Source organism: Bufo gargarizans, chromosome 11 (genome assembly GCF_014858855.1).
Source record: "Bufo gargarizans isolate SCDJY-AF-19 chromosome 11, ASM1485885v1, whole genome shotgun sequence".
In the NCBI taxonomy this organism is placed as follows: Eukaryota; Metazoa; Chordata; class Amphibia; order Anura; family Bufonidae; genus Bufo; species Bufo gargarizans.
Genome location: NC_058090.1, coordinates 26,369,049 through 26,380,768, shown reverse-complemented (window position 1 = coordinate 26,380,768; position 11,720 = coordinate 26,369,049). Strand labels below are relative to the sequence as shown.

General features: G+C 47.5%; 1 protein-coding gene across 5 annotated transcripts in view; it reads left to right on the top strand.

Moving 5' to 3' along the window:
- The first annotated feature begins 23 nt into the window (after window positions 1-23).
- PRPF39 (pre-mRNA processing factor 39) overlaps window positions 24-11,720 on the top strand; it is a 48,718-nt gene continuing 37,021 nt past the window's right edge. For 2 of the 5 annotated variants that reach the window (XM_044272504.1, XM_044272505.1), the window contains exons 1-5: window positions 24-186; window positions 7,688-8,016; window positions 9,175-9,300; window positions 9,910-10,028; window positions 10,975-11,142. In XM_044272504.1, the coding sequence (XP_044128439.1) occupies window positions 7,711-8,016; window positions 9,175-9,300; window positions 9,910-10,028; window positions 10,975-11,142 (719 nt within the window). In that variant the 5' untranslated portion in view covers window positions 24-186; window positions 7,688-7,710. Of the gene's footprint in view, window positions 187-7,687; window positions 8,017-9,174; window positions 9,777-9,909; window positions 10,029-10,974; window positions 11,143-11,720 lie in introns of those variants that run through there. The other 3 variants (XM_044272506.1, XM_044272508.1, XM_044272507.1) reach the window with 3 other exon arrangements.

The following is an 11,720-nucleotide window of genomic DNA, read 5'->3' as shown; positions in this document are numbered from 1 at the left end:
CGGGCGTTCCTGACGTCCTTAAGTGCGTGCTTTCGCTGGGCGGAGCGGCCCTTTCTGGCGGCGTGTGTTAACTCACCAGCGCGTTACCGCCACGGACACCCGGGCTGAGCGTAGTCTGTGAGGCGTGTGACCGGTGTGGACTGGAGGACACCCCGGGAGACGAAGAGAAGCGCGCTGCGGTCGCCGGTACGTGTCAGGAGTGGGGAGGTATAAAATGGCGGGAGGCGCTGAGGGGACCGTGTGCGAGGGGAGTCCTCGCCGTGTGGCGCCATTAGAGCCAACAGCCGCACGTTTGGTTCACGACACGTAGGTGCACCTGGCGTCTCTCTCCGTGACGGTGGGCCTCAGTAGCGCCCTTCACGGGCGAGGATTGGTCTCAAGGGGCTCGTGAGGCCGAAGAGGAGGAGGAGGAGGCGGCTGCGGCCTCCACGTGCCATAGACCCGAGTGTCCCGGGGGTTTACCCTGGAGGAACCCTGGGGCCCCCGCTCACTACACCAGGGGGTGCAGGTGCATTTGCGTGGAGTTCTCTCATGCGGCTTTGGCTCAAATTCTGTCCCAAAACCCGCTCCCCACGTGTCCGCGGCTTCTGTGGAGGTTTCCAACAGTCAGTGCCCCGTCTCTTGTTTCGGCTGTTAGGCTCTGTACACACATGCCCTATTCCCAGGGCCCATCCGTCACGTGACTGGTACCAATACAATGGCTGGTAACCGGACCCGTCTGTTTTCCGTTATTTTATTGACATCGTTGACTCCAAGGCAAATGTGAATACAGCCTGCAAGGCCTTTGAGGGCAATATAATTTATATATATCAGCTGTGGAGTATCTTCATGTCCTGACAGCTGAGTATGGTCATTTAAAGGGGATGTCATCAGAGAATATGGTAACCTGTTTCTTAAAAAAAAAAAAATTATTTTTTTTTTTTTTTTTAAAGATGTACTTTAATTTTCCATGTCACAATTTATAGTTAAACAGCCTGCTGGATCTCGCCAAAGCTAGTGGGAAACTAATAGGTGCCACTTTGTGGTCTGTACAGATCACTTTACTGCAGTTATCTTCTTATCTACACACAGAGGTGATATCATTACAGGCAGGATTAGAATGACAGATAAGACAGGATCCAACATTCACAATAGGTGATTGTCACATCTTATCTATTCTTTCCTGGTACAATGACCTCTGCAATGACCATGCCTAGAAGACTCTCCCATAGAAGTCAGTGAGGTCCCATCCTGACCATTGAGTCTATGGACCATGGGGCTGTCATAAAGCAGTTTTCTTAATGTTTTGCAAATGCTGTTAAGAACAGTTTAGACAAGATGTCCGCCCCCATAATCATGTTCAGGAAATTGAATAAATCTACAATTAGAATATAAAAAAGGATGTTTGTCACTATCTGGTTTTAACTGGAAGATACCGTATTTTTCGCCATATAAGACGCACCTAGGTTTTTGGGGAGGAAAATAAGAAGAAAAAATTTTTTGAACCAAAAGGTGCGCTTTTGAACTAATTGTGGTCGGGGGTGATGCACTGTTATGGAGGATCTGTGGGTGACGCACTGTTATGGAGGATCTGTGGGTGACGCACTGTTATGGGGGATCTGTGGGTGACGCACTGATATGGGGGATCTGTGGGTGACGCACTGATATGGGGGATCTGTGGGTGACGCACTGATATGGGGGATCTGTGGGTGACGCACTGATATGGGGGATCTGTGGGTGACGCACTGATATGGGGGATCTGTGGGTGACGCACTGATATGAGGGATCTGTGGGTGACGCACTGATATGGGGGATCTGTGGGTGACGCACTGATATGGGGGATCTGTGGGTGACGCACTGATATGGGGGATCTGTGGGTGACGCACTGATATGGGGGATCTGTGGGTGACGCACTGATATGGGGGATCTGTGGGTGACGCACTGATATGGGGGATCTGTGGGTGACGCACTGATATGGGGGATCTGTGGGTGACGCACTGATATGGGGGATCTGTGGGTGATGCACTGATATGGGGGATCTGTGGGTGACGCACTGATATGGGGGATCTGTGGGTGACGCACTGATATGGGGGATCTGTGGGTGACGCACTGATATGGGGGATCTGTGGGTGACGCACTGATATGGGGGATCTGTGGGTGACGCACTGATATGGGGGATCTGTGGGTGACGCACTGATATGGGGGATCTGTGGGTGACGCACTGATATGGGGGATCTGTGGGTGACGCACTGATATGGGGGATCTGTGGGTGACGCACTGATATGGGGGATCTGTGGGTGACGCACTGATATGGGGGATCTGTGGGTGACGCACTGTTATGGGGGATCTGTGGGTGACACTTATGGGGGATCCTCTCTGGATGGCACTGTTATGAGGATCTGTGTATGACACATATATAGCATCTTATGCTATGTGTCATCCACAGATCCCCTCCATAAGTGTGGGGGTCGCATTTGCTTTTATAATGGGGGTGGGGTCGCATCTGCATTTATAATGACTATTCTACTACACGGGCCCCGCTTACTGTATAATCATATCCCTAATAGTTAATTGTGTGCATGTAATCGCATAATGAGCGATAATGATGAGCGCTATTACTTACAATTAGAAGCGCTCGCCGTTCGGAGCAGAGAGGAGGGAGGACGGGCGCTGGCAGTGTGAGTCATACATCATGCGCCCACGCCGCCTGCTTCATTCATAAAGTGGGCGGCGCAGGCGCGTGACGTATGACTCACGTTGCCAGCTCCCGGCCTGCCTCCTCCCTCCTCTCTGCTCCGAACGGCGAGCGCTTCTAATTGTAAGTAATAGCGCTCACCATTGCTCATTATGCGATTACATGCACACAATTAACTATTAGGGATATGATTATACAGTAAGCGGGGCCCGTGTAGTAGAAGTCACTGCACGGGCCCCGCTGTCATTATAAATGCAGATGCCGCCCCCAGTCCCTCCTCCCTCACAGCTGATACACCCGCCGCACGGCATCGCGGCGGGTGTATCATTGAAAACTAGGCAAAATCGGCTACATTCGCCGTATAAGACGCACTGCTATTTCCCCCCCACTTTTGGGGGGGGGAAAGCGTCACGGCGAAAAATACGGTAATCTTTTTGGTGACAGTTCCTATTCTCTTCAGTTTGCTAAGAATATAGCAGTTTTGGTCCACATCCGATACAAGTTTTTTGCAGATCGCACGGGGACCCTTTAGTTTCTATGTGTTTGTGAAAAATGGGGCCAGCGTGCTGATGTCATCCGTGTGGCCATACCGCGATTGATCAACCTTTGTCTAATTATTTAGAACGTTCTTATCCGCAAATGAGATGTCAACTGATGGAAGTTAGAATATTGCAGAACGTACATGGAAGGGATCCGTATTTTGCAGAGCTGCTGTTTGTGGACAACATAACTGATACCGTCGTGTGCGTGAAATAGAAACTCAGACTTTCTGCAGCTCGACTGAAACTGCTGAAAACGTGATAAAGACCAATTTGAGAATAAGATTTATATCCAAATATGAGTAAAATCGCTCAAGTGAAGCGTCTGCAAAAGTGTGCGTCCTATAAAATCTTGAGACAGTCGGCAAGGACGAGCAAGTTGGAGCCTTGGGCTGTAATCTGGAATGAGAAAACAAAAGGGCGACCCAGGGGGGCCCACAAGGAAAAGGATGGGATAAGGCAAGGGACCGTGCCCAAACCTGATATACCCACCAAACCACCCCTATGGAGTAACTCGGCAACAGCTCCCGAGTGCACATATACGAAAACAAGAAAAAAGGAGCCAAAGCGCCGGATAATAAATATAGTTAATCCTTTATTGGAATGATATAAATATAAAATACACATATAAATGCGGGGGAACAAGAGAAAAAAGGGAAAGCAGGGAGGAACAAAGAGCGTCACCCTGGTAGGTCCACTCCGGTCTGGATAGTAGAGTATATACAAAGTCAGCGGGAAAAATAATTTTATATAGTAAGTTCATAACCTACCCGCTGAAAGATCTAATTGTACAGTAAACAGGTGGGTCAGGAAAACTAGCAAGACCAAGGATCAAGCTAGACATTAGCACCCGGCCATGCAAAAGTCAAATATAGAAATGAATGGGTACGTGAGCAACAGGCCGGGGAGAAGTAATGGAGCGAGACCTCACCTTAAACAGAACCAGGAGTGGACCGACCAGGATGGCGCTACCCCAACGCGCGTTTCGGCGTGCCTTCGTCAGGGGGTGACAACATAACGGATACGGTCGTGTGCGTGAAATAGAAACTCAGACATTCTGCAGCTCGACTGAAACTGCTGAAAAAGTGATAAAGACCAATTGAGAAAAAGATTTATATCCAAATATGAGTAAAATCGCTCAAGTGAAGCGTCTGCAAAAGTGTGCGTCCTATAAAATCTCGAGACAGTCGGTAAGGACGAGCAAGTTGGAGCCTTTCATACCTGAAGTGCTGAGGCCCGGGGTGGACTGGGCTGTAATCTGGAATGGTGGGTCTTGACCTTTAGCGTGGTACACTTCCGCAAGTGCCAAACAATTCCATGGCGCTATGGTGACCTTTGACACTGCCAGTCCCTTGCTTGAACCATCCGGAGTAAGTGTATGCACATCTGAAAGAAAACATCTAAGTGAAGTAGACGTGGTTTGCTCAAACTAGAGTGTGACTGAGAGGGACAAAAAAGTAAAAACAATATCTTCGTTGGAATGAAAAGACACGATTCATGGTTAAAAAAAAAAAAAGTGGCACCAGACGAAGGACCACCTTATCCTGATGGTTTACCATCAAAGAGCTGCAAGTTCTGAAACCCTCGAAGGTTATGGGGGTTTGGTAAAAAGATGGGGGTAGAATGGGCAACCTCTTCCAGGAATGTGCTGACTGTAGAGTTGAATGCTAATTTGCGCTGAAACTTGCCCTTCAAGAGAGGACAGACAAAGACCCAATTGCAGACTGGACTGGTGAAAAGCCAAATGTTTGGGAAGCAAGAGTGGAAAAAATATCTGTCCTCGCACCAATGGTAAAAGTCCACATCCTATGAAAAATCGTGGAGGGGGGGGGGGGGTTACTTGCACATGGATCATGGTTTGAATAACTGAATCCGAAAACCCACAAGCAAAATATATAATGTTGCGTACCCAGCCGTCTGAAATGTGCACCGACCAGGCATCTCAAAACAAGTGGAGGTGACTTCCCACCTGACTGCTTTGGAGGATGTCTTTTAACCCTGGACACATTGGGTGCCAAGATGGGTGTGGTCTGAAGTTCTTGGGAGGGTTTCCTGTCTGTGTTTTGGACTAGAGAGAGTTCGAAAGGGATAACAAAAATGGTCTACCCTTCCTGGCTTGGCCGGACCAGGAGGACTTTTTCTAAGGCAAATGAGTCGTTAACACCCCCCCACCCCCCCTTCCTTTCCAATTGTGCCAAATGTTGTCCAGTTATCCAGCTACCCCAAAAAGGGGGTGCCCTGTGTGCAGGAGAGCCAGAGCGTTGTGCAAATCTCCATAAGTGAAGCTGAAGGGCAAGCCATGAGTCTGGTTGTCTTGTGCTTGTGAGGTCTCTCAAAGATCAGAGCTGGCATGGAAAAGCTATAAGACATTATCAACAAGTTCTTAAGGAGATTCTCCCAGAGAGGATACCCTAGTTCAGACTGTTGGCCATGGCTTTAGTGACCAAGATGAGGTGTATACCGGGCGTAACACTGAGCTGACCGCCTTAAAGTAAGACTGCTCCTAGTTCTGCATTTAAAATTGCACCCTCTGAATTATTGTCGTCTTTGGAAGACACCTCTGAGAGCCTTGTGAGGGAGAGAGCAACTATTTAAGAGAAACAGAAGGTTTCTGGGGGGGGGGGGGGCGCGTTGTTCAGGCCCTTCATTGTGGATGCTCACTGTGGGAGGCCCACATGTGACCTCATGCGTCTCAGTATCTATGATGGCCCTGTAAGTTTAAGAAGGTCTTGCGTGGTCTTGGCCAATAAATGGGCAATAAACGCGCTAATGACAGTTCAGCGAACACCTGGGGGAGTTGGGACTAATGGGCTGGGTCACAGGTGCTGAGCAGGAGATGCACAGGGGGTCTGACCGACCGCATGGAGACTTGGTGTGGCAAGAACAAGCAAAATGCTGCACTTTATGTGGAGGGTTTAGCCTTGGATTCCGACCTGGTGGTCATGAACTATCCCTAGGAGAGAGGCAAGAGGGTGGAGGCTTACACCTAGTAGAATGGAAAGTGTGCCAGCTAGGGCTGATCTTACACTCTGGCAGGTAAGGTCCCCAAGGCATGGAGAAGACTGTCCCGTCTGTCTGGCAAGCAGCTGTTTCCACAAGGATCTCCAGCGGAAGATGGACCAAACGAGAAGGTGCAAACTTTTCTTGCCACTGAGGGGGTAGTAGGCAGAGCGATCCAAAGTGAGTGAAAAAGCAAAAACAATGAATGCCGTCCCCTTACGACCTGGAAGAGGCTTAGGCCTAAAACCTGGGATTACAGTGAACATCTGAGCTTGCATCCCCTGCTCCCTTAAGCAGAGGAGAGGTGCTGAGGATGGACTGGCCTCTGGTATTGAGCCTGGCTGGGTTGTGCCAGTTAGTGACGTGTGCTAAATGGAGCACCCACTCTGCTCCCATATAACTCCACTGCCTGGGAAGACAAAGCCAAGCAGGGGGGCTGAAGTAGCCAAATAGTGCTGGAGCCGGGAGTGAGGGGCACGGAGAGTCGTACCCCTGCAAGCCAGACCAACAAGGCAAGAAGCTTGACATCTGTTAGAACCCTTCAAAAAGTGGGGCAGGTTGGGAAAATACCAGCCTTAATCTGAGGGAACCCGCAAGGGGCACCCTATATATATTTACCTGCCACGCTGTCTGAAGTTTTCAGCCTACCCAAATTCAAGCCTGTCAGCCTGTTGCCCCATAGGGAGGTTAAGCTGCATTGGACTAAGGGGAGCCTCTGCAGTGAGGTGACCCGATTGCTGGCAGGTGACGGTGGATTTGCAATCTACCATCCCCGCTTGCTTTCCAGAGGTAGGCAACAAGCAACAGTATTGGTGACCTGTTGGTCTTCCCTTTTCATGTGTGGGATAATAGGCGTTTTGGACTCCCTGTTTTGCCCCATAGTACCTGCCAAGCATTTCATTTGTCTGCCTCCTACAGATGGAGCTAAAGCTGTCTTAAAGGGGTTGTCCCATGATTAATGTAACCGTACAGTACATAACTGCCTCTAACAAGAGTGGGACCAGCCCTGTACCTTATATAAATCCAGAGATCTCCCCATTCATAGCTCCAATTGCTCTGCTAGACTTATTTTAAGCTGGCAGTTCAGAGGGTGTCTCCGGTCTGCTGCAGCTAGTTGAAGGATGGAACTGAGCATGTGTGACCACCGCAGTGAGGTGAACAGAGAAATTAGAAAGGAAAAACTGCAGAAATTTAATAAAATTAGTATAGCCACAGTTTTTCAATTGCAAATGTATTTAGATGCAGGTGCTGGTTTGAAAATGTAGAATACGTCTTGTGGGGCAACCCCTTTAACGTGTTCTCTGTAAGATGATTATAGCAGGCAAGTTTGTTCTTTTTGCTTAGTGTCCCCAAATGACATGGGTGAGAAATAGTTACAGCTTTTCGAAGGCAGGAGGAGTAAACGCTGCCACTGTACAGTCTCTCTGTGCCAGGCTAAGTGTTATATCTAATTTTTGTTCATGTTTTCTTGCAGATCCACAGGAATATTGTGCCACGATGCAGGAGCCAAGGCCAGATCCTAGTCCTGTGACTGAGAATACAGAGAAGAAAGTGGAGGCCCCTTCAGAGGCTTCACAATCTAATAAGGACAGTGCAGATATCCTAGAAGTGACTGCAATGGAGCAATCTCCAGAACAAGAGGCTGCCAATGAAGTGGAGGAAGCTGCTGAACCTCCTGAGAAAGTAGAGACAGAGCCTGAGCCGCCTCTTCCTCCAGAATTTGATAAGTATTGGAAGGCCGTTGAAGCAAATCCTGAGGAGTTTACCACATGGACCTACCTGTTGCAGTATGTTGAACAAGAGGTTAGTAGCAGTGACATCAGTTACCTTCTCCTTTCCAGGACCCAATCACATTCTCTTGGGCTAATTTTAGACAGGAGTGTCCACACTGGCAAATATGGTCAGCCCCATACTGCCTCGGATAAGCCCCATACTGCCTCATGTTTTATAAAATAAGAAAACCTCTTACCTCTCCTGCTCCAGATGCCTCTCCTCTGCTCCAGCGCTCCTCCTCCTCCGTCGACTGTGCTGTTTTCTGACACGCACAGCGTGAGGTCACAGAGCGCCCTCGCGCTGTGCGCAGCCACTGCACAGCAGTTGACCAGGAAGAGTTGAGTACGGAGCCTTCATCGCTTCCCGGTCCTCCGGTACTAATGAGTGCTTCCATAATTGAAGCACTCATTAGTATTGACCCCATAAGACGCAGGGGCATTTTTTTCCCCCCTACTTTTTGGGGCGAAAAATACGGTATTTAGTTGTTACCATAATTGCGTGTCATTCAATCTTTGCCCAACGATCACAAGAATGAGGGCCCTGCAGCCTGAAATAAACAGAGCGACCGGTCGGGCATGAATGCAGCCACTATTTATATGGGACTCCTACCCGCTGAGCTGCAGTACCGAGCACAGCTGCTATCAAATGGACAGTGTTGTGCTTGGTAAGTTGCGAGGAGGCTGTGGTGCTCACCAGTCTGCTGCTACTTTCTCAAAAAGCCGGATTTCGGACCCTTGCAATCTGATATTGATTACCTATCCTGAGGAGAACCTTAGATCTTGTGTCCTCACCGGACTGAGTGTTATGTGCCTTATATATGTATGTCACTGCTACACCCAATGAATGGCCACAGTAATGATTTGTGTAGCAATAGCACATGTATTTGCCATATATACTACTTGAGACCACCATTGGCAGTGATGGCATATTGCTAAGGCATTCATCAGAATGAAGCAGCTGCACTGTGTCGCTCCGGACCCCCTCCTATGCGGCACAGGCCGATTAGGGTAAATGAAGTAGTGTTACAGTTCTTTACAGAGGGGCTCAATGCACAGAAAAGGCACTCACAGGCGTCACCGTTACCCTATTCAGAATGTCTTATCACGTAATTGCGGGCTCCAGTGTATCAGTGTGTGTGCATTAATGGAACGAAGTTTGTCCTTGACACGATTTCTGTCTTTTATCTAGAATCATATATACGCTGCTCGGAGAGTGTTTGATATGTTCCTTGCTCGTTATCCATATTGTTATGGCTACTGGAAGAAGTACGCTGACATTGAAAAACGGAACAACAATGTGATGGAGGCCGACGAGGTAAATGTGACGCTATGTAGACATAAGAACGGAGACTGGATGTTTGCTTAGGGCTTCTCTGGCCCCCTGTGTAAGGTCAAAGCAGGATAATTATTACAGCATTTGTCACTCAGCGTGACATTTGTCCTAATATCTCCTTTCTTTGTTGACAGGTGCCTTAAATCTCCACAGTTTGTCAAGCTGTGCAGTGCAAGCCAATATTACACTGCAGCTTAACAAGTAGGGCAGGGCTTTCTGTCATTCGTTGTGTGGTGGCTTTAGTTTAATTTTTTTGCTGGTTTACATTTTGCTACTTGTTTATTGAATTTGTGGTCAGACGCTGTGAATGAGAATCTAATGGGTCTGTGCCTTATGGTCTGTACCCCAAAGCCAGCCCTCAGCTCCTGCTAAGAATACAGCTGCACATTGAAGATCAAGAGACACTGCAAGTGGAGCTCAGAACATAAGCCATGTTCTATCCAACCTCCACTTCAATGGTAATGGCAGATTTTCAACGAAATTCCAAATATTTTAGCCTTTGTAAGGTTGACCGGATACAAATCATTCTTCTGGGTCATGAGACGTATCATTCTCCTTGGTGTATTTTTTGTCTTTTATCTTGCTGTACAGGTTTATCGTAGAGGAATTCAGGCGGTTACCTTAAGTGTTGATCTTTGGATACAATATCTTCTGTTCTTAAAAGAAACTCTAGATCCTTCTGACCCAGAGACCACCAACACTATGAGAGGGTGAGTTATTCTACAGTTTTGCCTGCTCTTCACCCTGACCCATGGGTTCAGCATTACTGAACCATGTAACACGGATCTGTGATATGGCTTCCAGGCATTTTTCACAGACTCCTATGAACATTTAGTTTTTTGCATGTCTGTTGCAGTAAGGATTTGGGTAGTCAACGTTTGAACAGTTTAGTTGACTCGTCTGATTTCACCTTTCCCTTGCAAAGTGACCCTAAAGATACTGCCATATTTGTCACTCTATAAGACGCATCTAGGTTTTAGAGGACAATAAGATTTTTTTTTTTTTCTGTTAGACTTCAGATCAGACCTCGGCCCACAGCCCTAATTAGACGACCAATGTTAAGACCCTCAATCGGACCCCAATGTGAATGACCTCCCCCAATCAGACCTCAGATAATAGCCCCAGTATAAATAAAAAAATAAAAAAAACATTCAGACCTCAAATGGAGCCCCCTCTCCCATGCCTCATATCGGCCGCCTATCAGCCCCCACACGTCAACACAAAGGGGGGGGGGGGGGGGTTGTCTTATGGGGCGAAAAATATGGTACTTGTGTACCTAGTAGTATCCTGATATTTTTTTATTATTCAGTCTTAAGTCATTTTCTATTTAAAGGGGGGATATTTGGGCTACAGATAATGGTGGCCTATCATGAGTATAGGTCAATATCAGGTTAGTGGGGTGGCAGCTGCGGCACCAGAAATCATACTGTGTATGGAGCATACTCTACACTTTGTAGTGGTTGTGCCAGGGTTCTGCAGCTCAGCTCCAGTTCAATGAATGGGAGCAGTGCTACAGTATGCAGGGGTTGTCTGGGCTATAGTATAGGTCATCAATATCAATCAGCTATTTCAGGGAGCTAAGGGGCCAGAAAGTATACAGTGTATGCAAAGGTGAGATATGTTCTGTATTATGATCTTTTATCCTTTGTCTTGCAGGACATATGAGCATGCGCTCATGTCAGCAGGTCTAGACTTTCGGTCAGATAAGTTATGGGAAATGTATATTAACTATGAGACCGAACAGGGAAATCTAAGTGGAGTCACGTCAATTTACAGTCGCCTTCTGGGAATCCCAACTCAGCACTATGCCCATCATTTTCAAAAGTAAGTTTGAGAGAAGAAACACAAAGAAATTAATTACCTGTTGTCTGTTCTAAGTTACCGCACCATTTTCTGGCTTTGAACTTCGTCAGACCATGGTTTGCTACACCCCTCCTGCTAAACATTTCCACAATTGGAGACAGAAGCATAAATGTATTTAAATATGACATGCGTCATAATTTGTGACTTTTTATGACAAAAAAAAACTTGATTTCTCCCTTGTGCCCCGAATTTATTAATCACATTTATCATTAAAGGGGTTTTCCTATCTCAGACAATGGGGGCATATCGCTAGTATATGCTCCCATTGTCTTATAGGTGGGGGTCCCACCTCTTGAACGTAGCCCCGAAAGTTGTGGAGGGTGTACTGTGCATGCACAGCCGCTCTCCATTCATTTCTGTGGGGCCGCCGAAAATGGCCACGCCAGCTATTTCCGTCGGGCCCCATAGAAATGAATAGGAGCGATGGCCGCTCAAAGCACAGTGCACTCTTATTTACTACTATGGGGAGAGAGCTTTTCCCTAGAAAACCCCATGATATACTTCACAAACTTTAAAATATTTTTTATAACAAGACTTTA